This window comes from Rhinatrema bivittatum, chromosome 1, assembly GCF_901001135.1.
Source record: "Rhinatrema bivittatum chromosome 1, aRhiBiv1.1, whole genome shotgun sequence".
Taxonomy (NCBI): Eukaryota; Metazoa; Chordata; class Amphibia; order Gymnophiona; family Rhinatrematidae; genus Rhinatrema; species Rhinatrema bivittatum.
The window spans coordinates 498,234,357-498,261,517 of NC_042615.1; the positions used below are offsets into that span (position 1 = coordinate 498,234,357).

The 27,161-nt window shown below is 49.4% G+C and overlaps 1 protein-coding gene across 5 annotated transcripts in view; it reads right to left on the reverse strand.

Moving 5' to 3' along the window:
• Nucleotides 1–27,161, reverse strand: part of PNCK (pregnancy up-regulated nonubiquitous CaM kinase) — a 91,004-nt gene that overhangs the window by 50,876 nt on the left and 12,967 nt on the right. For all 5 annotated transcript variants that reach the window (XM_029609256.1, XM_029609249.1, XM_029609240.1 and 2 more), the window contains 3 exons: nt 11,370–11,445; nt 11,146–11,258; nt 10,802–10,880 (listed from right to left, as the gene is read on the reverse strand). In XM_029609256.1, the coding sequence (XP_029465116.1) occupies nt 10,802–10,880; nt 11,146–11,258; nt 11,370–11,445 (268 nt within the window). The remainder of the gene's footprint in view (nt 1–10,801; nt 10,881–11,145; nt 11,259–11,369; nt 11,446–27,161) is intronic.

Genomic DNA, 27,161 nt, shown 5'->3' on the forward strand with positions numbered 1-27,161 from the left:
GTAGAGAGACCCCGGAATCCGAGATACGCAAGAACGGCTCCCGACAGGACAAAGCTTGCAATTCCGAAACTCACCGAGCTGAAGTGATCGCAATAAGGAACACCACTTTTAAAGTAAGATCCTTTAGCGTCGCCTGCTTAAGAGGCTCAAAGGGCGATAAACACAAGGCCGAAAGCACCCAATTGAGGCTCCAGGACGGACAAGGGTGGCGTACAGGAGGATGTAAATGCTTAGCCCCTCGAAGAAAACGCGCGATATCAGGATGTAGAGCCAAAGACACTCCTTGAACCTTTCCTCTAAGACAACCGAGCGCTGCCACCTGCACTCAAAGAGTACTACAAGAGAGTCCTTTCGAGAGACCCGCTTGAAGGAAAGCTAGGATATGAGAAACCGCAGCCGTCATAGGATCCACCCCATGATCTCTACACCAGTCTTCAAACACTAACCAGACCCGCACATAGGCCAAGGACGTAGACTGCTTCCTAGATCGTAACAGCGTGGCTATAACCGCATCCCAATATCCTTTGGCCATCAAACGTCGCCTCTCAAAAGCCATGCCACGAGACAAAAGTGATCCACCGCCTCCAAACAAACGGGACCCTGACGGAGCAGAGCCGGGAAGTCCCGAAAACAAATGGGCGGTTCGACCACCAACAGCAGGAGATCCGCAAACCACGGCCGCCGAGGCCATTCCGGTGCTATTAGGATCACGTTCGTGGGATGCAGTTCTACACGTCGAAGTACCTTGCCGATCAGAGGCCACGGAGGGAACACGTACAGTAGGACGTCTGTGGGCCATGGCAGAACCAACTCATCTACGCCTTCGGCCCCTCTTTCTCTCCGACGGCTGTAAAATCGCGGAGCCTTTGTATTCTGAAAAGTGGCCATCAGATCCATGTGAGGCGTGCCCCACCTGCTGCAGATGAGTTGGAAAGCTTCCTCCGCTAGCTCCCATTCCCCGGGATCTAGGTGATGTCAACTGAGGAAGTCTGCCTGAACATTGTCTACCCCGGCGATGTGAGAAGCCGCAATGCTGCTGAGATTCTTTTCTGCCCAGCACATCAAGGGTCGTGCTTCCGTCGCCACCAGCTGACTCCGTGTCCCGCCCTGGTGATTGATGTACGCTATTGTAGTAGCATTGTCCGACAACACTCTGACCGCCTTCCCCTGAATCAATGGAAGAAAGGCGTGAAGCGCCAAGGCTACTGCCCTGGTCTCTAAGCGATTTATGGACCATTGAGACTGTGCCCGGGACCATGTGCCCTGCACCGAATGTCCAAGACAGACCGCTCCCCAGCCGGAAAGACTGGCATCCGTGGTGACCACTGTCCATTCGAGCATCACTAGAGACACTCCAGACGTCAAGTGATCCGACACAAGCCACCAAGGAAGACTGGCCCTCGCCTGGTCCGTAAGTGGAAGCGGTAGATGGAATTGTTCCGACACAGGCTTCCAGCGGGACAGTAATGCTGACTGCAATGGTCGTAGATGTGCGAAAGCCCAGGGCACCAAAGATATCGTGGACGCCATGGATCCCAAGACCTGCAGATAATCCCGAGGCATCGATAAGGTCAAGAGGCGGCGCACCTGAGTCTGCAGCTTGACAATCCTCTCCTGGGTGAGGAACACTTTTCCTTGCTTGGTATCGAATAGCGCCCCCAGAAATTCCAAGGACTGAGTAGGGATCAGGTGACTCTTGGAAAGATTGACCAACCACCCTAGAGAGCGCAAGAGCTGTAGAACCCTGGCGACCGACTTCCGACACAGCAACTCCGACTTCGCCCGGATTAACCAATCGTCCAAATAGGGATGTACCAGAAACCCTTCTCTTCTGAGTTGTGCCGCCACTACCACCATCACTTTGGTGAATGTGTGCGGCGCTGTGGCAAGACTGAACGGAAGAGCTCGGAATTGATAATGCCTGCCCAGGATGCAGAATCTGAGAAACCTCTGATAAGACGGCTGAATTCCTATGTGCAGATAGGCTTCCGTAAGATCCAAGGAGGCCAGAAATTCGCCGGGACGAACCGATGCGACCAAAGAACGCATCGTTTCCATTTTGAATCGTGGTGATTGCCCCCAAGTCTTCTAGGCGCTGCAGAGTGACCTGCACCGCCTCGCGCTTCTCTCGATATTCGCAAGGGGAAACGAGAAACTTGTCTGTGGGAATCTGTACAAAATCTAAAGCGTAACCTTGACTTATCACAGAGAGGACCCACTGGTCCGACGTTATCTTGGCCCATTCCTCGACAAAAAGCAATAGCCTGGCTCCCACGATTGGGATCAGGCGAGGAACCTGTCCTGAGGAGCGGGCCACACAATTCTCATTGGGAAACCTTAGCCCCCGTTGCCACGGGGGCTCCGGTTTGCCTCCCAAAACGTCTGCCACAAAAGGACTGCGACCACGACGACTGTCGCGCCGAGCTTGAACGGTAGGACGTACCAGACGACCTCGCTGGTCTAGACTTCCTATTCTCCCGAAATCGGTGCTTATTGGAATAGGAACTCCTAGTGCGAGGCCTATCCTCCGGTAAACGAAAAGCCCTGTTTTCCCCTAAAGACTGCATGAGATGATCCAACTGCTTGCCAAACAATAACTTCCCTTTGAATGGAAGGGAACCAAGGTGAGCCTTTGACGAACCATCTGCCGCCCAATTCCGAAGCCATAAAAGAAACCACTGAAACCATAGATCTTGCAGACGTGCGTAGAAGATCATACAATGCATCAGCACTGTAAGCGATCACCGCCTCCAGACGATCCGCTTGAGCCGCTTCTGCCTCTGAGAGCCCTTCATTGGCTAGAAGTTGTTGCGCCCAGCGCAGGCCTGCCCTAAAGGCAAAATTACTGCATATAGCTGATCGGACCCCCAGAGCCGAGACTTCAAACACCTTCTTAAGTTGAAGTTCAAGTTTTCTATCCTGTAAGTCCTTGAGGGCGGTAGCTCCTGTAACTGTAATGGTCGACCTCTTCATCACGGCCGACACAGCCGAGTCCATTCTAGGGAGGCGGAGAATCTCCAGCACTTCCTCTGGTAATGGATATAATTGGAAATGTAGAAATTACTTACCTGATGAATTCACTTTCCTTAGTGTAGACAGATGGACTGGGCATCCCGCCCACGGCTGCCGATAAGCATGGAAACCTCGGGTGACAATCCCCGAGAACAAAACAAACAGGGTAAGCCAAGCTTCCCTCTAATTAGGACACCCATACCTACCGGGTGTCTGCGTTTCTCGGTTGAGTGTACTGGTGGTCTCCAGCTATAACCACATCAACCAGTTCAAGTTAATCAAGTTATGCAAGTTAATCAAAGTTAACCAAGTTAATCAAATTATTCAGTCACACATATATCCACAATTGCTTTTCAAAGAGAATACTGAAGAGCATGGCGTCCTGCAGGGGTATATGTACTAGAGCTGACGTCAGATTGAAATCTGATCCGTCTCCAACTGCTATCAGGAGCACGCTATACCCATTGGTCCTGAGTCCATCTGTCTACACTAAGAAACGAAATTATCAGGTAAGTAATTTCTCCATTACTCTTTCGGATAATAGAAAGACTAGGGGGCACTCCATGAAGTTAGCATGTGGCACATTTCAAAACTAATTGGAGAAAGTTCTTTTTCACTCAACGCACAGTTAAACTCTGGAATTTGTTGCCAGAGGATGTGGTTAGTGCAGTTAGTGTAGCTGTGTTTAAAAAAGGATTGGATAAGTTCTTGGAGAAGAGGTCCATTACCTGCTATTAATTAAGTAGACTTAGAAAATAGCCACTGCTATTACTAGCAACAGTAACATGGAATAGACTTAGGGCCAGATTTTCAAAGGGGTACGCGCGTACCCCCCCCCCCCCCCCCGAAAACCTGGCCCAAACACCCCCTGCGCGCGCCGAGCCTATGTTGCATAGGCTTCCGGCGCGCGTAAAGCCCCGAGATGTGCCTAAGTCCCGGGACTTTCCTGGGGGGGGGGGGCGTTTCGGGGGGCGTGTCACGATCCACGCGTCACCTGGCTTGGGCTTGCGTCCACTGGCCCTGCAGTGACCTCGACTGACAGACCGCCCCTCAACCCGAGAGACTGGAATCTGTCGTGACTACTATCCAGTCCGGAGTCTCCAGGGATACCCCCTGAGCCAGATGGAAAGGGTCTAGCCACCAGCCGAAGCTGTCCTCAGCTGTCTGCGGAAGTGGGAGGAGTGCCTGAAAATCTCTCGACACTGGCTTCCAGCGGGAAAGCAAGGCCTTCTGTAGCGGGCGCAAATGCGCAAAGGCCCAAGCTACCAGATCTATAGTGGAGGCCATGGATCCCAGGACCTGTAGATAATCCCAAGCTGTGGGCGAAGAGAGACCAGTGAAACGCTGTATTTGATCCCTCAATGCCTGTGCACGCTCTGGCCGCAGGAACACCTTGCCCTCCGCCGTGTCGAATCTCGCGCCCAGGAAGGCCAACGACTGAGATGGGGTGAGGCTGCTCTTGGCGAAGTTGATGATCCACCCGAGTGACTGGAGGAACTGTAACACTCTGTCGACCGCCCGATAACCCTGGTCCAGGGATTTCGCTCGAATGAGCCAGTCGTCCAGGTAAGGGTGAACCAAAATACCCTCCCGCCGGAGGGCGGCCGCTACCACCACCATGACCTTGGTGAAAACTCAAGGAGCCATCGCCAGGCCAAAGGAGAGAGCCTGGAACTGAAAGTGTTCTCCTAACACCTTGAACCAGAGGAAACGTTGATGCGCCTTGAGGATTGGGATGTGGAGGTACGCCTCCATGAGGTCCAGGGAGGCCAGGAACTCCCCTCGGTGCACTGCCGCTATTACCGAGCATAGGGTCTCCATCCGGAAACGCGGTACCTTGAGAGATTTGTTTACCAACTTGAGGTCTAGGATGGGGCGAAAAGCGCCCTCCTGTTTGGGCACCACAAAATAGATGGAATAATGTCCCCAGCCCACTTCTGAGGGTGGCACTGGAACAATTGCTCCCAGCGCGAGGAGGCAATCCAATGTCTGGCGAACCGCGATCTGTTTTTGAAGAGATCCGCAAGGAGAGAAGAGATAACGGTCTCTTGGGGGCCGTACAAAATCCAATGCGTAGCCGTGCTTTAGAATATCTAGGACCCACTGATCTGACATGATCCGGACCCACTCCTCGTAGAAGAGAGAGATCCGGCCCCCCACAATGGTACCGTCGCGTGGGTCATCCTGGCATCATTGGGGGGGCTTGGCAGAAGCACCCTGAGAGGGACCCTCCCTGCTGGGTCTGCGCCCTCGAAAGGGCCGGTTCCAGGAATGCGAGCGAGAAGAGGGAGTCCGCGGTGTCTGCTGTCTCGTGGTATGAAAACGGCGTTGGGTGCGGAATCTACTCCTGTAGGAATTGTAGGATCTCATGGAGCGCGGTTGATCTTCCGGGAGCCTATGCACCACGTTTTCTCCAAGGTCCTTGATGATCTGATCCAGATCTTCTCCAAAAAGGAACTTGCCCTTAAATGGAAGTGAACCTAGGCGAGTCTTGGAGGAGGAATCTGGTTCCGGAGCCAAAGGAGGCATCGAGCCGATACCGCTGCCACCATCAATCTGGCGAGGACCCGGAGTAGATCGTACAGGGCGTCCGCCCCATAGGCGATCGCGGTCTCTAACCAGTCCGCCTGGCGCATCTCCTCTGGAGGTAGTTCCTGCGACGTGAGAAGCTGTTGCACCCATCGAAGACCCGCTCTCTGCGTCAAAGAGCTGCAGATAGCCGCCCGGACTCCCAGCGCTGAGACTTCGAACACTCTCTTGAGGTACACCTCCAACTTCCTATCCTGGAGGTGGTGTCACCAAGCACACCACCGGGATGGTGGTGTGCTTGGTGACCGCTGAAACCACGGACTCAACCGCCGGGACCTTGAGTAGCTCCAGAGAATCTTCAGGAAGTGGATAAAGCTTCTCCATGGCCCTACTGACCTTGAGGGTGGCTTCCAGGGAGTCCCATTCCCTAGAAAGCAACTGAAGGAATGATGGATGGGTGGGAAATGCCCTCGCGGGCAGACGAAGCCCTGCCAGCACAGGGTCCCCCTTCTTTGCCTTGGGTTTTGGTCCTGGAGGATCAGGCGGTGCATCAATGTCCAGCTCCTGCAGGATATGCGGGATCAGGTCCTCCAGCTCTTCCCTTTGGAAGACGCGCAGTACCCGAGAGTCGTCACCCTCCACCTGGGCCGCCAGCAGCGGGTCGTCGCCGTCCAAATCTGGGTCCGTATGCCTCCCTGGCCCCGTGGGGTATCCTATGGAAGTACCAGGGGGGTCTTGTGGTAGGCCTGTCGACCCCCCTCCCGGGGGCAGATGGGCTGGGGGAAAGCTCTCCCAGGGGCAGCATCCGACCGTGCCAACTTGGGAGGGGGAGGTCTGGAGAGGAGTTCTACTGGGTGGGCCATCCGGGCCAGAAACGCATTATGCATCAACACCACAAACTCCATCGAAAAAGATAGTGGGCCCAGCAAGGTCCGAGGATCCCCCCACGGCATCAAAGCATCCAGTGCCTGTGCTGGTTCCAGAACCGGCAGTATGGCAGAAAACGAGGCCTCCGCGTCCTCCTCCGAGGCGACAGAGGCAGCCTGGTCCTGTAACAAGATGGCCGCCGTTCCCGCGCTCTGCAGGAACGGGGCAGGCCGCTGTCCTCAAGCGTGGTCCTGACCGCGCACTTCCATGTCGTCCCCCTGCCTCGAGCTGGCCTCCCCACTGGGGAGGCAGTCGGCGCACAGTCCCTCACTAGAGCGGCGACCCCCAGGCCGGCCACACACGACGCATGCCGAAAGTCGCGGCATGTCGCGTGGCGGGGGAAGGGAGGAAAGAAGCGCGGGAAGCAAGTTCCGTGAATGCCGCGCGCCTACAGTTCGGTCCAGGGACCGCTGTCGCACCCCCCCCCCCCGCGCCGACGATGTGCAGAGGTCACCGGGGAATGGGACTTCCTCGTGATCAGCAGCCCCGGGGAATGTAACGTCGCGGGGCCACGGGTCGAAGGCGACCAAGGGGGGGGGGGGGTGGAGGGGGGAGAGGCTGGAGCCACCAGCATGCACCCCAGCGGTGCGGCGCGCCAAGAAACCTGCTGAGAGAAAAAGGAATAAAACACAAGCAGGCACTTACCCCACTGGTGGGAAAAACAGCAGTAGGAAGCAGACAGAGGAGGAAGGCAGAGAAGGAAAGTCAGCACAGACCTGTCTGCAAGTGCCGAAACAACTGCAAAAACTTTTTTTTTTTTTCCACTAGGAAACTTGATCCCTCCCAGAACACAGGTAAGTCAAGAAACAAACTGAGAGCTAAATTTGAAAAAATAAAGCAAAGTACTGAGGAACTTAGGTTCCCCTGCTCCTATCTGCTGGAGTCAGGAATATACTGAAGAGGCATAGAGGGGGTGCGGGCTTAGGTGGCACCTCCCTCCGAAGTTCTTGTCTGACTCCATCTGCTGGACGGGGGACATAACCCACCGTCTGGACTGATCCTGGTACGTACAGGGAACTAGCTGTTTAATAAAAAAAACATTTTCCTGTGTTTTGTGTAGCACGAGTCTAGCCCAGTGCTGTGGCTCCTCACGGGGATCCTCCCCGTGGGAGTTGTCACCTCCACAGCACCCAAGGATCCACCAAAACACACGTAACCTCAACACCTCCTTTTCCTGTAAAGAGCAATGCAACCATGTCTATTATTCTACCAGGTACTTCTGGGCTGCTGAAAAGCTGCGTTCACTCTGAGATTACACTGAAGACTTCCTTGCCTTTGTGCCAGTGAAAGTTAACAATGTGTTCATTGTGTGCTGATAGTTACAGAACAGGTATGTCCATCAGTGCTTTCTCTGACCTGAGGAAGTAACTGTGGAGGCACCTTGATCTCATGGTATCAGGCTTATTGTAACATGCATTGTTTGTGGGCTTGGCCCTCAGAAAGCCATGTATAAATTAAATTGCTATTACAAATTGGTAAACTTCCCAGACAAAAACAGGATGAACTGCCAGCACTCAAATAATAACAACCTTACTCATAAAAAGGCAACACTGCTAATATTACACCAGAACCTAAAACAACAATACACTTCCTATTATGGAAAAATAACAAACTAAGCTTCAATAGATTCCTACACAGAAGCTACATGCAGAGTCAGACACTTGCCAGACCTCAGTCACACATTCAGAGTTAGACACTTGCCAAAAACAGAATAAAGAGACCATAGTATAAGTACAAACATATGACAAGAACTGAACTGGAAACGCAATTCCTTAAAAAACACGAAGGCAGGCGATCTAAAAATACCGTCAGGATTGCAAAAAAGATTAGATGCCACGGTCTTTTTTAAAAACTTTATTGAGGTGAATACATCCAAAATATTCTAGCCTGACTCTGGCCGAGTTTCGCTGTTGTCAAAACGGCTGCCTCAGGGGCTACAAGTAAATCGTACAAAACAATAAATGACTAATAAATAAACCTTAAAAAATCATAAATATTGATTTAGAAAAATAATTAAGATCATGTGACAAAATTTCTCATTAAAATAACAAATGGTATTATAAAATCATATTACAATGGTGACATTGAAAATCAATAAATAAATTGTTAAAATCTTGTGATGTTGAAAAGTGTTTTTAAATTGATTGATTTGATTAAATTTAGCAGTTTAAATTTGCCCATATTGAAAAACAGGGTTTCTATCCAATGCATAGTCTGATTGGGACACCAATAGACAAAACGCATTAACATGATTAAGAATCACTTCTAAAACAAAAGGTCAGTTTATCAATGAGATTAGATACATTTGCCATTATTGAATATCTCATTCACATGATTCACATTTATTTCACATATATCTTCTAGAATCGATATCGCAGCGGATGATATTCGCAAAGAAAGAATTGATATACAAATTTACAGTTGTTCCAACTAACCTGAGTCCATATGCATCAAAGGTAAAGATTGATAGATCAATATTAAATTAATAGTATCAGATTTTTCACATCTTAAAAGGTTTCTTAGAAACCCTGTTTTTCAATATGGGCAAATTTAAACTGCTAAATTTTATCAAATCAAAGTATTTAGAGGACTGCTTACCGACTCCTTTCTATTATTCAGTTTGATTTCTCAGTGAGGGCTGCTTGCTTCAGAAGACAAGACTACTTCAGAAAAAAACTATTAAACTCCCAAACTTTGGAGAAAATTTCCAGCCAAAGCCGCGCGCCCCTTCGGCGAGCGTGGCTTAGGCAGCGCGCCGCTAAAAGCCGGGTTTTTATTGGCAGGGTCTCGGTGGGGGCGGAAGTGACGTCATGTCCCTCCTCCTCACCGGGACTCCCGAGTCTGATCTCTATGGACTCTGCTTGTGGCGGAAAAGCCTCCTCAGCTGGAAACAAAGTCCTTGCCTCTTCTTTGTGCAAGTCAGCCCCCTTATTTGTCATTTATTGTTTTGTACGATTTACTTGTAGCTTCAGCATACATAAACTGATATACTCAGAAAGATGACAAGAACTTTCTCAAGAAAATATAAAAATGGACGGTCGCACTATTTTGATTCCAAAACAAAAAGTGACATTTCACAGTTAAAAGTTTGTAACTTACAGTATATGTATTTATTTGATAAATAGTTGATTTTTGTACAAGGTAAATGCATTTATACATGGTAATTGTATACCATGTATATAGTTTAGATGTGCCAAAAAAAAAACCAATGTGAAAGGTTTTCCATAAAAAATGGATGTGAAACTTTATACAAATTCATGCAAATTTGCCACATAATTGCCACAGAATTTTGAAAAATTTGCCACAGAAATGATTAACTCTTGCTACAGAATCTTGAAAAATCACTGCAGGAACAGGGGGCTATGGGTTTAAGGATATCAGAGCTGTCAATCCACTCTAGCATTAGAAAAATAGAGTGTTACTTCCTCTAAATCATGGAAAGGTGTGTTTGACAATCTGAGTAGGGTTTGCATATATTTGTTTGTAAAGACAGCAGATTATGATGCTTGGTACCTACCAAGTCACTGATGGTAAAGTTTGCCTGTGATAAATATACTGTATTTTCTGTGTGTGTGGGAGTGCTGATGTTTGCCCCATTGATTCTTTTGCAGCCAGGGTTGAATAAGTTTTTCAGAGACTATGTAAAATAAGGTGACTGAGATGTAGGCAGTCATTTTTGACTTTTTGGCCTTCCATCATAGTGATGTGATATCATGACCCATGCACAGTCAGTGTGGTTTCCTGACCTTTGATTGTAGGGCAGCAACATCACCAGAGTGATTGTGCATGTCCAAAAGAGATTATGAGGCTCATGACTAGGGAAATTATACAGCGGCTGAAAGCAGATGCAGCCTGAAATACTTCATTATATGTTCATTTTCATCATATTCACCCCTGTTTGGCTTCTCTTCCCATGCAGGCTCTGTTCCAAATTGAATAGTAAATATTTTTATTTACTGGTTTTGGTTTTTTTTTTATTTGAATCTAGATACATAGAAATAAAAGTCAACAAATAAGCTAAAGGTGAGACCTTTTTATCAAACTAATTTTATATATCTGTGATTAGCTTCTAAGAACAGTGCTCGCTTCATCAAGTCAATGTGGCTCCTGAAAGCTAGTCACAAATGTTTCAATGTAGTCCAATAAAAAAGTCACACCTGTAACTCATTTGTTGATCTTTACATGCATTTGTTCTGTACTGGAAAGAGGTTCTCTTATTGCGTGATAATTTCGGGATATCTTGGGGGCTAAAAGCTAAAAGGAAGCTATTCTTTCCACACACAAGACATAAGCGCACCTCTCTCACCCTGTCCCGACAGGAATGTGATCTTACCACGGGTGCTGCAGTGCTTGCTCGCACGACAGGCGCTTCTCGGGGTCCCGTTCTAGCAAGTGGCGGATAAAGTCTTTGGCTGAGAAGAGAGAGAGAGAGAGAAACAGACAGGAACCATAGAAGAAGAAGGAGAACAGAGTGCAAAGGGAAGGAAAAACCCCTCCCTATCAACCTAGAAGAGCCCAGCAGCTAGGAGCAATGTTCTCCCAGTCCTAAGGAACAGGAGAATTCCCTGTGCTCATTCACATTTCTGAGGTCTAAGTCCTCCTCCCTCCTTCTCCTCGTGTGCCATAGGGAAAGTCAAAATTCCCACTTTTTGAATCGTTTTGTGGTGAAGTCCTTACCAGAGTCAGAAATGTCATCCCAGTACGGTGAGTCAAACTCATACTCTGCCTTCAGGATCTGGTTGAATAGCTCAGAATCGTTTTCATCGTAGAAGGGGGGGTATCCGCAGAGCCTGGGGAGGGAGGCGAGACAGAGGCGGAGACACTGAAGGGCTGCGTATCGTGAGAGAGAAGGGGAAGCTGTAACGTGCGCAGAACCAAGAGCAGCAGGGAGGGATACTCACAGGATGTAGGAAATGACTCCCATAGCCCAGATGTCTACAGCTTTACCATACGGCTTTTGTTCCAGGAGCTCGGGGGCTGAGCAAAAGGGTGAGAGAGGGCAAAAGAAACAAGACATTAGTACCTCCCCTCTACACACAGCTCCGTCAATGAACCTCAGTCCTGCCTTGAAGAACCCCTACTGCTCCAGTGCTGAAACCCACCCACACAGCTCTGCCAATGCACTTCAGGCCTGCCCTGCAGCACCCCCCTGCTGCTCTGGTGGAGCGAGGCATGGAAGCTCAGTGCACAGAGGTCACGGGGCGCTGCTGCTCTGGTGGAGCGAAGGCATGGAAGAGTGCACAGAGGTCACGGGGCGTGGCTGAAGCTGAGTGTGTGGAAGTGGAAGAAAGTTTGCTAGAAAATGGTGAAAATACTTTGAAAGAAGTAAGTCAAAGTCCAGAAACTGTGCCTGGAATTGCAGCAAACACCTTGGAAGAGACTAAAGCAGCAAGCCAAAGGCAAGAACCCATGCTGGTAACCAGAGCACATATCCAGAATTAACTGGCAGCAAACAGCAAGTAAACCTTTATTTTCTGACCTATTTAAGCGATAGAATCAGCCTAGAAAACAGCAAAATAGAACAAGATATGTGGTGCGACTCACTGCTGGCCCTCTGGACAGAGAATATGTTGGGAAAGTTTTATTAAAGAAAGGCTTAAAATTTCCCCGCCCCCAGCATGTGAAGGCTTTAATTCATACCTCAGGAAGCTCTCAGTATGATGTGGCATTCACAGCTGGGAATCACTTACTGGCCTTTTGGAACCAGTATGAAAAGGTGAAGGACACCCCAGAGTGGAAGGATTTCACTGCAGCAATCTTTCATAGACCACAGTGAGAACAGTCAATGTGCATTTTAAAACTGAGGACACTGAGGTCTGCAAGGTGTACTCCTGGCTATAGAGATACTGCACGGTGCTGGAAGAGCTGTGCTGGACTGTGCTGGACTCAGAGGGTTTCTGAACTGCAGACTGGAAAGCAGTGATGCATCTCCCACTGTCTGATGGCTGCATGTAGCACCTGCCTAGCAGCTTCATGACTGGAAGGGAGAGCGGCTCCTGTTTCTACACTGGGCAGATAAAAAAGAAAATTGGTTCTTACCTGCTAATTTTTGTTCCTGTAGTACCACAAGGTGCCACCTGCAGTCCGTCAGTATTAATCAATATCCAAGCAGATCTCCACAAAACAAACTAATTGGAACCACATACCACCCGGGCGAGGAAAACATCTTTTCAACTCAGTGTCCTAAGTGGAAGCAGATCCCCGAAGAACAGATTATAACGTAAACGAAACAGTAAACACAGTCAGCACTTATCTGCAGATAATGCACAAAACAGTGATCGAGCGGACTCTCAGTAACTCTACTGGGCAGGACTCTGGACTGATCCGTGGTACTACAGGAATGAAAATTAGCAGGTAAGAATCAATTTTCCTTTCCCTGTACGTACCCGGATCAGTCCAGACTCCTGGGATGTACCAGAGCTACCCTAGTGTGGTGGGAACCAGAGAGTCCCGCTCGGAGAACACCCTCTGCAAAGGATGCCGAGTCCAGAGCCTGGACATCTAAACGGTAATGACGAGCAAAGGTATGTAACAACTTCCACGTTGCAGCTCTACAAATCTTCTGAGGAGAAACCAGCTGACACTCCACCCACGATGTTGCTTGCGAACGAGTAGAATGAGCTCTTAAGCCGACCGGAAGCGTCCGACCAGCAAGAAAATAAGCAGAACCAATGGCCTCCTTTAATCAATGAGCTATCGTGGCACGGGACGCCTTATGCCCCCTTTTTGGACCATTTCATTGCACAAACAAATGGTCCGACCTACGGAAGCTATTGGTGACTTCCAGAGAACGCAACAGAGTGCGATGCACATCTAACTTCCAGAGGTCCTTAGAAGCAGGATCCGAATGGTCTAAACCAGAAAAAGCTGAAAGCTCCACTGATTGAGTCAAACGAAATGAGGAAACAACTCTTGGTAGAAAAGACGGCACCGTCCTCAAAGAAACTCCTGAGTCGGTAATCCGTAGAAAGGGTTCCCTACAGGACAAGGCCTGAAGCTCTGACACTCTGCGCGCCGAAGAAATAGCCACGAGAAACACCGTCTTCAACGTAAGATACTTCAAAGTCACCCCCTTAAGAGGTTTAAAAGGCGTGACGCACAGGGCCTTGAGAACCAAGTTCAAACTCCAACAGGGACAAAGGCTCTGGAATGGAGGACGCAACTGCTTTGCTGCCCAGAGAAAATGCGCTACATCCGGATATGCTGATAACGATACACCATGCAACTTACCCCGAAATGAACCAAGGGCTGCTACCTGTACCAGCAACAAACTACAGGACAAACCCTTAGCCAATCCAGCTTGCAAGAAGGACAAAATATCCGAGACCGAAGCCCACGTAGGATCTACCTGGTGGTCCACATACCAAGACTCAAAAACACTCCACACCCTGACATATGCCAGAGATGTGGAGGTCTTATGTGAACGCAAAAGAGTAGCCACTACCATGTCGGAATAACCGTTCTTCTTCAGATGGCACCTCTCCAAAGCCAGGCCGCTAGACAAAAGTGCTCCACTTCTTCCAAACAAACGGGACCTTGACAGAGAAGATACGGTAGATCCCGAAACCTCAAGGGACCATCCACCGCCAGACTGACCAAGTCCGCAAACCAAGGATGACATGGCTACTCCGTTGCCACAAGAACGACTTCCACCCGGAGTGCCTCTATGCGCCTGAGCACCTTGCCTATGAGAGGCCATGGTGGAAACATGTAGAGAAGAATGTCCTTCGGCCAGGGAACTACCAGGACATCCACCCCTTCCACTCCCCATTCTCTCTGTGTTTAAAAAAGGATTGTGTTTAAAAAAGGATTGGATAAGTTCTTGGAGGAGAAGTCCATTACCTGCTATTAATTAAGTTCACTTAGATAATAACCACCGCTATTACTAGCAACTGAAACATGGAATAGACTTAGTTTTTGGGTACTTGCCAGGTTCTTATGGCCTGGATTGGCCACTGTTGGAAACAGGATGCTGGGCTTGATGGACCCTTGGTCTGACCCAGTATGGCATGTTCTTACGTTCTTATGTTCCTCCGACTGAAGAAGCGAGGGACCTTGGAATTCTGAAACGTTGCCATTAGGGCCACCGCTAGTGTGGTCCACCTGGCATATTGTTGCGTTCGTGCCTCTTCTCGCCCCTCGCTCCACCCTCTCTACCTGGGATGCAACTCCCTTCGGCTCTGACAGACAGTGCAGCCATGACTTCTCTCCGCCTCCATAGTCCCGGTTCCCCCGAGCTGGCCTGATGCTATGGATCCGCCATGTTCCCGATAATGTAAGGGCGCGCACGCGCGCTCCAGACTTTGTACCAGCAAGGGCGCGAACCTCGGGGGCGTCCTCCCGTAGTGACATCATCACTTGTACTTTAAAAGGTCTTTGTTTGCTAACCTCTAACGAGTTAGCAAGGAACTCCAACTGGACTTGCTTCAGTAGTCCACAATACTTGCACCAACGATCCAAGTCAGCCGGGGAACCCGTCCCCACTGCTCAGCCTTTTCAAACTTACCAGGAGTACCTGCTCCACGGGGGCTCCGCTCTCTCTTCTTGATTTCAGATTGCCAGAACACTCAGAAGACTCCTCATTGCCTGGAGATGATCGTGGACGTGAACACAGTGAGTTCTATAACATAGGAATCGGTACTCACTCCACGAGGGCCTACATTCCTATTTGCTCTGAAGACTCCCTTCCATCCAAGACATTATCGCAGGTACAGAGATCAAGAGTTACATTGGCAAGATTACAGATAGGAACCGGTACTCCCTCCACGAGGGCCCATTTTCCTAGAATCTTATACAGCAATTGTGAGTTCTTATTACAGACTGTTTGTGGGAACCAGTGCTCGCCTACGGCTCCTGTTCCTGCATGTACTGAAGACTCTCTGTGGCATGGAGACCATTGCAGACATCTACTATTGTGAGTATACCATCTTGTATCCAGTATACCTGTCTACTCACTACTTCTAGTCCCTCTCTACAGCTCAGCGACCCAGAGATTATATGCCAGTATCAGAAGGACTTTAGCCTTACTGGACACAACGACTCACTACTGCCACCCCTGGTGGTCCAGCCTCCAGTCTAATAAAGAACTATTGCGTTTATCTCATAGTCTAGTCTAGTCGGTGGTTCCTCTCAGGATCTCCTCCTGGGGGTGCTGTCATCTGCCATCGGCCCAGGGATTCACCATTTCCTCCAAGTGGTCATTCCTTTTACTATTGTCACCTTGTGGGAGCCAACTACTACAGACCACTGACTCTGCTCACGGAAGTATTATATAGACAGCTACTCCTCTTTCTCTGAGACTTGCCAACAGCTTATATATATATATACAGATTGCTACTCAATAGCGGGGGGCATGATAGATTGCTATCTCAATAGCGAAGTACTTTATACCTATTACCAACTCCTCTTCCTTGGAGAGTGGAGCCATAACAGATTGCTACTCCTTAACAGATTAGTAACAGCTTGCTACTTGCTTTACTTATAGGAGTATCTTACAACAGTTTGCTAACAGATCTATAGATAGCTAACTCCTCCCCTCTGGAGGAGCAGGTCATGTCATATCGCTAGCTCTGCCCCCCAGGAGGAGAGCGTAACAGATTGCTAACTCCTCCTCCTTCAGGAGTTAGTACACAACAGACTGCTAACTCCTCCTTCAGGAGCTAATACACAACAGAATGCTAACTCCAGTGAGTCCGGCTAATAATATTGAAACACATTTGACTCCAGTGAAACCAGCTTTCAAGAGAAGAATTGGAGAAGCCTAAATTTGAAGTCAGCTTTTAACAAAAGAACTGGAGAAGCAGTACTTCTGGGGATTCAGCTCAAGGTATTGGATGTTTGTAGCCCATGGAAGCGGCTCACCTTTCTGCCTTGCAGGTTATACCGGGCCTGGCTGAACGCCTTTCAGAACAGCAAAAAACCCTGGAGAAACTTACTGCAGCTTTTCACCAGCTTCATACACAGAAGGCCCAAAGCACAGCTTCTGTACAAGAAAACCAGTTACCAGAGATAACCTTAAAATCAGCTGTTCCACTGGCGGCACCTGTTCGATTCTCCGGAGAACTCCAGAAGACTCAAGGCTTCCTGAACCAGTGCTGCTTACATTTCACTCTACAACCGTCAATGTTTCCCACAAGTCTCTCCAAGACCAGCTACATTCTGTCTTATTTGGATGGGAGAGCCTTGTCGTGGGCTTCTACCTTGTGGGAACATAAGGACCTTATCTTACAGGACATAGAAGGATTTATGGACTTGTTTAAATCTGTTTTTGATGACCCTGCTCGAATGTCTGTTGCTGGATTTGCTTTGGTGGACTTAAAGCAAGGCAACAGATCCCTGGCAGAATTTGCCATTGAATTTAAAACTCTAGCAGCAGAGTTGCGCTGGGACCCCAGATGTCTGAAGACACTCTTTTGCAGAGGCCTGGACACTCGCATAAAAGATGAGCTGGCTGCTCGTCAGATACCTGACTCGCTGGAAGAATTGATATCCTTAGCCACTCGGATTGACTGGCGGCTCCGAGACAAGGTGAAGGAACTCCGGCCTAAGGTGTTACCTAGGTTAAAACCAACCAGTGCTCCTGCACTAACAAGGGGAACAGCACCTCCTGCTGTGGAGAAGAAAGAACCAAAGGAATCTGGCCGTGGTCACTTGACATCTAAAGAGTGAAGATATAGAAGGAAGAACGGTCTGTGCATGTACTGTGGTCAGCCAGGCCTTGATGTTTCTGTTTGTCCTAGTTGTCTGGAAAACGGACAAGCCTGAGTCCCATGGGAGGACTGTTCTTGGGCTATACAGCAATATCTCCTCCACTCTCTCATCCAGTCTCGATGAACCCTGAACCAGTGACGGTTCAAACCTCTACCCTGAAGGACTCAAGGGCAAGAGACGACTATCATCTCAGATGTTTTGTGAAATACCTGAGGAGTCCATGTGGTAAATTACAAGATCCAATATTGTATCACACTATGAAGTGGGCCTTGGATGATTCTTTTCACCATCACTTCTTTTGAGGATCTTATCAACATCACCAGCAGTTTTTCAAGTTTTTGCTGGAAATCATTGCGGTTGCTATGCACGCCATAAGCTAGATGGCGCTCTTCATCTACAATGTCTTCTTGGATTACAAATTGAGAATACTACTACATTCTACCTACTTGGAAGTCATGCTGAAGAACAACAGCACTGTGGATTCCAAAGTAGAAGTCATCTCTACCTCTCAATTTTGTGATGATCCACTCGGAAGTCGTGCTGGAGGTTTTCAGCACTGCTGATTGTGACGTAAGAAGACATACCTAGCTACCAGAATTTAGACTGGCCTACTCGGAAGTCGTGCTGTGGGTACAGCACTGTTTGATTCCGATGATGAAGATTATCCATCCATCAGCCTGTTCGTTTTGCTGGTATTATCAACATTTCTCTTCCAGCATCCTGCGGAAGAGCTATATCAGAAGTGGATATTGCACCATTTCTACATCACCACTTCCACTGAAACCTCAGTGATGTCCACGGCAGCCCATCTCATTGCTGCTGACATCATTATACATTCAACTAGATTTTTCAAATCTACATACATCCGTGTTACACGAACTTGAACTCAAGACTTTGAGATCTTGGATGTTTGAACAGAGACTGAATTTGTTGGCCTGACAAGGCTTCGACCCCAAGAACCATCTTTGGGATCCTTAGACCTATTGGATAAGAGATGCTCATCAGTTCCACCTCGCGCATCTCTGGTACATAAATTGGTACCCGAAGAGGAGATCGCCCTTTGAAGGGGGGTACTGTTGCGTTCGTGCCTCTTCTCGCCCCTCGCTCCACCCTCTCTACCTGGGATGCGACTCCCTTCGGCTCTGACGAACAGTGCAGCCGCGGCTTCTCTCCGCCTCCATAGTCCCGGTTCCCCCAGGCTGCCCTGACGCTACGGATTCGCCATGATCACAATGATGTAAGGGCGCATGCGCGCACTCCAGACTTTGTACCAACAAGGCGCGAACCTCGGGGGCGTCCTCCCGTAGTGATGTCATCCACTTGTACTTTAAAAGGTCTTTGTTTGCTAACCTCTAACGAGTTAGCAAGGAACTCCAACTGGACTTGCTTCGATAGTCCACGATACTTGCACCAACGATCCAAGTCAGCCGGGGAACCCGTCCCCACTGCTCAGCCTTTTCAAACTTACCAGGAGTACCCGCTCCACGGGGGCTCCGCTCTCTCTTCTTGATTTCAGATTGCCAGAACACTCGGAAGACTCCTCATTGCCTGGAGACGATCACGGACATGAACACAGTGAGTTCTATAACACAGGAATCGGTACTCGCTCCATGAGGGCCTATATTCCTATTTGCTCTGAAGACTCCCTTCCGTCCAAGAGGTTACCACAGGTACAGAGATCAAGAGTTACATTGGGAAGATTACAGATAGGAACCAGTACTTGCTCCACGAGGGCCCATGTTCCTTGAATCTTATACAGCAATTGTGAGTTCTTATTACAGACTGTTTGTGGGAACCAGTGCTCGCCTACGGCTCCTGTTCCTGCATGTACTGAAGACTCTCTGTGGCATAGAGACCATTGCAGACATCTACTATTGTGAGTGTACCATCTTGTATCCAGTATACCTATCTACTCACTACTTCTAGTCCCTCTCTACAGCTCAGAGACCCAGAGATTATATTCCAGTATCAGAAGGACTTCAGCCTTACCGGACACAACAACTCATTACTGCCATCCCTGGTGGTCCAGCTTCCAGTCTAATAAAGAATTATTGTGTTTATCTCATATTCTAGCCTAGTCGGTGGTTCTCTCAGGATCTCCTCCTGGGGGCGCTGTCATCTGCCATCTGCCCAGCGATTCACCATTTCCTCCAAGTGGTCATTCCTTTCACTATTGTCACCTTGTGGGAGCCAACCACTACAGACCACTGACTCCGCTCACGGAAGTATTATATAGACAGCTACTCCTCTTTCTCTGAGACTTGCCAGCAGCTTATATACATATATATACAGATTGCTACTCCGTAGCGGGGGGGCATGATAGATTGCTATCTCAATAGCGAAGTACTTTATACCTATTGCCAACTCCTCTTCCTTGGAGCGTGGAGCCATAACAGATTGCTACTCCTTAACAGATTAGTAACAGCTTGCTACTTCCTTTCCTTACAGGAGTATCTTACAACAATTCGCTAACAGATCTACAGATAGCTATCTCTTCCCCTCTGGAGGAGCATGTCATGTCATATTGCTAGCTCCGCCCCTCAGGAGAAGGAGAGCGTAACAGGTTGCTAACTCCTCCTCCTTCAGGAGCTAGTACACAACATGCATATCCTCTGAAAGGCTTCTTCGCATAACTCCCACTCCCTGGGGTCTAGGCGATGACGACTGAGAAAGTCGGCCTGAAAGTTGTCGACTCTGGCAAAGTGAGAGGCTGCAATGCTGACAAAATGTTGCTCTGCCCAGACTATCAGTTGCCGCGCTTCCGTCGCCACCGGTTGACTCCTGGTTTCTCCTTGGCGATTGATATACGCTATAGCTGTTGCATTGTCAGATAGAACTCGGACCGACTTCCCTTGTAGGAGAGGCTGAAGCACCAGCAACGCTAACTGCCCTGTCCTGGTCTCCAAACAATTGATCAACCACTGGGCCTCCTCCCTGGACCTTTGGCCCTGGACCGACGTCTTCTGACAGACCGCTCCCCAGCCGGAGAGACTGGCATCCGTGGAGACCACCGTCCACTCGGGGATTTCCAGCGGCACCCCCTGTCACAAATTGTCCCCTAACAGCCCCCAATCCAGGCTGGAGCGAGCCGCATCCATAAGGGGAAGGAGAAAGCGATACTGTTCGGAACCCGGATTCCAGCGGGAAAACAATGCAAACTGTAGTGGTCTCATATGCGCAAACGCCCAAGGAACCAGCTCCAGAGTGGATGTCATCGAGCCGAGGACCCGCAAATAATCTCGCACCTTTGAAGCAGGATTGGACAACAAATCTTGTACCTGTCCTTGCAGCTTGAGAAGGCATTGTTTGGGTAGAAACACCCTTCCCTGACGCGTGTCGAACAGAGCTCCTAGAAACTCCAACGACTGGGAAGGCGTAAGGCTGCTCTTTTCAAAGTTGATCACCCAGCCTAAGGACTGCAAGAGAGAGAGAACTATGTGCACCGTCAAGCGGCAAAGAGACTCCGTCTTCGCCTGAATCAGCCAGTCGTCCAGATAGGGATGGACCAAAAGACCTTCCTTCCGTAGTTGCGCCGCCACCATAACCATCACCCTGGTGAATGTCCTGGGAGCTGTCGTCAGCCCGAATGGCAAGGCTCGGAACTGATAATAGCGCCCTAGGATGCAGAACCTCAGAAACCTCTGGTGATCTGGGGGGATAGGGATGTGGAGATACACCTCTGTCAAATCCAGGGATGCTAGAAACTCCCCCTTGTGTACCGAGGCAATAACCAATCAGAGAGTTTCCATGCGAAGCCTGGGAACTCGGAGACAGCGGTTTACTCTCTTGAGGTCTAGAATGGGCCAAAACATTCCTTCCTTTTTTGGAACCACAAAATAAATGGAGTAACGACCCCTCCGTTGCTCTGATCGAGGAACCGGAACGATGGCCCCGAGATCGCACAGATGCTGCAGAGTATCTCGCACTGTGCAACGCTTTTCTTGGAAAGAACATGGGGAGACTAGAAACCGATCCCTCAGTCGACGAACAAAATCTAACACGTAACCTTGATTTATCACCTGAAGGACCCACTGGTCTGACATCCACTTGATCCACTCCCCGTAGAAGAAAGACAGCTTGCCTCCTACCACCGAGACCAGGGAATGGACCAGCCCCGCTTCATTGGGCAGATTTAACACCCCCCACTGCTTGGGGGTTTCCTGGTCTGCCAAAACGATGTCCATGAAAGGACTGAGACCAAGACTGCTGCCGTTCCGAAGATTGTCTTGCAGGGGGACCAGACGGCCGAGAAGAGTGGAACCTCCGATTGGACCGAAAGCTGCATGCAAGGGAAAGGAGCTACGACCTCTAGGTCAGTCTTCTGGCAACTTATACACCTTGTTCTCCCTAAAAGACTGTATCATATCTTCCAAGTCCTTACCAAAGAGCAATTTACCCTTAAAGGGCAGAGATCCCAGCTGAGCCAATTTCTCAACCAGAGGAATTCTACGAGCCGACACCGCCAACACCGTAGAGCAAGCGGATGTCCTCAGGAGATTATACAAAGCATCAGCGCTGTAGGCTATCGACACCTCCAAGCGACCGGCCTGCACCACCTCTTCTTCGGAGAGTGATGGATTATTTTATAAGGACTGTACCCAACGAAGTCCTGCCCGCAGGGCAAAGCTGCTGCACATAGCAGCCCGCAAGCCCAGGGCGGACACCTCAAAAATCCGCTTGAGCTGCACCTTCAACTTGCGATCCTGAAGATCCTTAACAGCTGTGGCTCCCGTCACGGAATAGTAGTCTTTTTTGTGACAGCGGACACCACGGCATTCACCTTTGGGAGCTTATAGACCTCCAAAGCTTCTTCTGGCAAAGGGTACAGCTTGTCCATCACTTTACTGACTTTCAATCCCAACTCCGGGGTGTCCCATTCCCAGAACAGGAGGTTGGTGACAGAAATATGGAAGGAGAAAGACATATTCGGTCCCCGGAGCCCCACCATCACTGGATCCACGTCCCCCATCCGGGAGTCCTTCTGTGTGGCTTCAATCCCCAATTCCGCCAGAATCGCCACGCCACTGTATGCCTCCTGCCCAACTGACCACGTTGAGAGGCCGTCTCTTCGCTCTCGCTTCGCGTTAGAGATCTCTGAAAAAGACAGATCTCTGAAAAAGACAGACTACTTTGGGGTCATCGTCCCATGAAGTGTAGGGCCCGAATTCTGACTAGGATCCCCTCCGAGATACGGATCCGTAGAGGGCTTGTCCCTGGAATCTGGCAGGGCCAGGTCCTGATCCGAGTCCTCCGAAGTAGAATCCGGAGCGCAACCCGCCCCGGACCTCAAGGGACGCTTAACTTGTGAGCCTGAGCCTAGATCCAAAGGCCTAGAGCGTTTTAATGGACGGGCGTCCGGGTCCTGCGCTGAACCAGTCCCCCGGCACCTCTTACGCCCTTACTGTGACCTGTAAGTTTTATGCAGGAACCGAATAAAATCCACCGAAAAAGAGGAGGAGGAGGAGTCCGAGGCCTCCTCGAGGCCAGCCTTCTCAGATTCAGCCACTCCCGTTTGCGGTCCACCCCCCTCAAGGACTGTTTGCTGTGGAGACAAGGGGGGAGGATCCCACACCTCGCATCGCCATCTGAGTCGCCACGGGAAAAGTTCCCAAAATGGCTTCCGCTCCCGCACTTAGCCGGAACGGAGCCTCAGGGGACGAAGTGATCTGTTGTGACATGGCTGAGCCACAGGCCGGCCAAAGCACTGATTTTGCAGCCCCATTTGAGGTGCCTTCACCCCCGGGAAGGCACGCAACACACAAGCCATCTCAGGACACTTGGGTGCGCGCAACCCTGCACGTGCGGCAGGCCGCACCACGCGGCATCGGCGAAAACGGCGCGGGAAAAGCAGAAATGATGAGCTGGCACACCGGCGACAATTCCCCCCTCAATACTAAAGCGCCGCAGAACCCTGCCTTTGCAGTAACCTGCGAGTGTGACTTAAACTGAAAAATGTATTTTTTGTTTTTACTTATCTACTCTTCGGGTGCCGCACCGAAGAGGGTGAGTGAGCCGGGCTCCCCGGTATCACCCCCACCAGTAGTGGTTGCTGGGTCCTCGACCTCCCCAACTCCAGCAGCCTCAAGAACCAAGGGGGATGGTCCCCTCAGGATCTAATCCCCCCTGGGAGGAGGCTAAAACGGACGCTGAAACAGTGAGCCTTTTTTGACCTTTTTTTTTTTTTTTTAAAGAGGTAGTCCCGAATTAGAAACCCTGACTAAACCTCACAAACACCTACAGACTCTTTTTTTTTTTTTTTTTTTAAGTACCACAGACTGCCCAGTCTGCAGGAGTTTGAACCTCCACCATCTGCTGGAGACAGAGAAATACTGACGGATTGCAGGTGGCACCTCGGGATATAGGGCAGAGTCAGTCAAATCTTTCTCTGTCTCCATCAGCTGGAGGGGAGGCAAAACCCAGGAGTCTGGACTGATCCGGGTACGTACAGGGAAAAATGTTTTAAATGAGGCTCTACAGAGCATTTCAGCTGAACCTGCAAGTATGTAAATTGTGGAAGATGTGAACAGGCTACACACCACTGCTGAGTGAAATGAAACCTATGTGGGGGTGGATGGCCATGTGTACGTGATGATGAAGTGGTAGGCAAAAAGCGTAATATGAAGAAGAAATGTCAGCCTGTGCAAGAAGCTGCCGTGAGCCAGCCTGCACTTCAGCCAGAACAGGCAGCAAAGGCTGCTGTGCCTGATATATGTGAGCAGGAGATGAGTATCCTGGGACTTAAATGGAGACGACTCAGAGAGGGAAATGACAGCAGAAACCTCCCAGTGCCCTGATGCATGTGAAAAAGGAGACTCCCAGGACATAAGACAGTTTGAAACCCCTGAGATAGTAGAGCCTGGTACCTTCCTTATGAAAGCCTGACGGGATTGGAACCAATTCCTTTTGCAAAAGCAAAAAAAAAAAAAAGGGAAGAGGAAGGCCAGCAAGCCCTTGATGGAAAAATCTCAGGCATCAGAACAGAAGAAGGAAAGAGAGAGAGCAATAAAGCCCCTCTGACATCTGAAAGTTCCATTTCCACCTCTAATCGCTTTTTGTCACTACAGCTTGCAGAACAGGAGACGGCACAATCTCCTGAGGACAGCAACGAGAAGCACACGCAGGGTTCACAACCACTGATAAGTAGTCACGCCTGAGCCTGAGAGCATGAATATGGACATTCCTACTGCGGCCTTTAAGAAGCGCCCATCCTTACCAGATGATGAAGTGGTAGGCAAAAAGCGTAATATGAAGAAGAAATAAAATACTTCTTTGAAATATGGCAACTTTTCAACCAGGAAAGTTATCCCTCCACCCCCCCCCCCCCCCACCTTTACTATTGCCACATATATAAACAGTATAAAGACAAGTAAAGTCTCGAAAGGCGGTGTGTGACTGCCTGAGAAAAGATAGATGTGACACATGCAAGAGAACAGACTCTGCAGCCTGGAAAGCCTGGAAGAGATCTCTAACGCGAAGCGAGAGCGAAGAGACGGCCTCTCAACGTGGTCAGTTGGGCAGGAGGCATACAGTGGCGTGGCAATTCTGTTCAACTCCGCAAACCTGACTGTGGAGAAAGTGCTGGAGCTGTGCCCAGGGAGATGCCGCCTGATGGATGTGGAACTGGGAGGGAGTGAGTCTGCACCTGATCAGTATCTACAGCCCCCAAACCAAAGGAGAAAGGACAGACGGTGATGCCATTCCTCGTAACATCCAGGCTCCTGGTCTTTAACGGGGACTTCTACTGTGTGGAGAGCAGTCTGGATCGGGGCTCACAGCCTAAAGCTCCTGAATATGATGAAACCACCCTCACAGCAACGATAAAGCAAATCAATCCAATAGATATGTACCGCCAGCACTTTCCCAGACACCCAGGTTACACGTTCACCAGTGACACATAGAAAAGCTGCACTGACCGCCTGTACACACAAGTATCCGTCTGCACAGCCCAGGTACAGCTTGCACCCTCTGCCTTCTCTGACCACTGTATACTGAAGTACCTGCTGAACACCTCTGAAATCACTCGGTTTGGGAGAACAGCTTGGCTTTGAACAATGAGTCCCTGCAAAACCCAGAAACAAATCAAAACGTGGAAAAGCTTGATGAAAACCAGAAGTCACAAGTATCCCTCTACAACTCCACCCAGGAGTGGTGGGCGCCAACACTAAGAACTGCCTGCGGTCTCTCTGGAAAAAAAGGAAGCTGCTTGGAGAGTAAAGAAGGAAAAGAGAACGTAATCCTTCTTATGGCTACGGCTCAGCGGCATGCACTCGGACATGAGCTGTGGGAAACACACGAGCGTGTTTGTATAGAACCAGACTAAGTGAGAGATGGGGAAACTGCATGCAATCACAGAAAGAGCCCTGCTGGTCACGGACAGGAGAGGAACTAAAAGACCTGGGTCCTGTTCAAAGCTGTACAAGCCCTTAAAGGAAAGAGTTAAAAGCAAGCTCATCACCCAGCTGCAGGACTAAACAGGGCGACATGCAGAATGCTCCAGAGGCTATGGTAGGATGCGTAAGAGAATATTACCAAACCCTATTCAAAGGGCGCAACCCGGGAGATAGAGGCCTTCCTGGGAACCATCCCTGTACCCCGACTGTCAGCACTGGAGTTCCAGCCCCTCATGGTCCCCAATCACAGAACAAAAGGTCAGTGGTGCCATCTCCAGCATGGACTGCAAAAGATCTCCAGGGAGCGATGGGCTAACTGCTGAGTTTTTTTACAGGACCTTCAAAGCTACGTTAGGCAAAGACCGGGCCAGTTTATAGAACCTCTTCTTAAAAGAAGGAGCTCTGCCAGGCTCTCTGCAGAAATCACTTCTGACCCTACTATATAAGAAAAGGAAACGGACAGCACTCGGCAAACTGGAGACCTATATCGATACTGAACAGTGACTACAAAATTTTAGCCAAGGCCCTTTTGAACCGTTTGTCTACGGGTGGTTCCATTTCTCATCTCCCCAGAACAGACCTGTGCCAGAAAAGGCAGGCAGATCGCTAACAATCTGGCCTGTGAGCAGGAGCTTGTGGCACTGGAAGCGAGAAGAGGAACTCCTTTTTTCCTGCTGAGTCTTGATGAGGGAAAAGCCTTTGATCGGGTTGACCATGACTGCCTTTTTGAGACTGTGAAACATTATGGTATCCCCGGAACATTTGTAAAATGGTTGTCATGCCTGTATCACTCTGCTCATGGAGAACTTATTGTCAATGGGTGGCTGGGAGAGGGCTTTAAGATCCAGTCAGGAGTTAGGCAAAGTTGCCCACTTAATGCCTTACTGTATGTCTTTTCCACAGAACCTTTGCTATTAAGATGACAGCATATGCAGATGGCAACACTTGCTTTGTCCCAAATGCCAGATCTGAGAAAGCCCTATGGAGGACAGTGGAAAGGTTTGAAAAGGCGTCAAACTCTAACGTGAACATAGTAAAGCCCAATGCCATGTGGGTAGGTCCTGAGGAAACCAAATTCTCTCTCAGAGAGGGGATCCAGTCTCTGCCTGAAATCTCGGTTCTAGGAGTCTCTTTCGGTGGAGTGGATCCAGCCCATAGAAAGTAGGAGAAGAAAAATTGAAAGAGGGGAGCAATGGGTGGCCAGATGGAAGAATATTAAACACCTACTTAGTGTTAAAGTTTGAATTTTTAAGACAATTCTTTTACCTAAAAAATGGGGGCAATCTATGTTTATTTTAATCTGAATAATTGTCTGAGTTTTGGGTTATGTCAATGTCAACGCATCCTGTCTAGATGGGTTATGCTCTTAATCCCAGCCTAGACAGAAGGATACAGAATAGCGTCAGCCAGGGTACGAGACTGTTGCCCTCCCCACGTGCAAGCACTCTTATGCTACATAACATCCTGGCACATCATGGCTGGCGAAGTGGTATCACTCTCCAGGAAAGAGCTGTGTGAGCTGGTATTACGGAGGTCATTCTACGATGACCTTGCCTTGCCTCAATGTCCTCGCAAGTATTATGCTGAGGTACT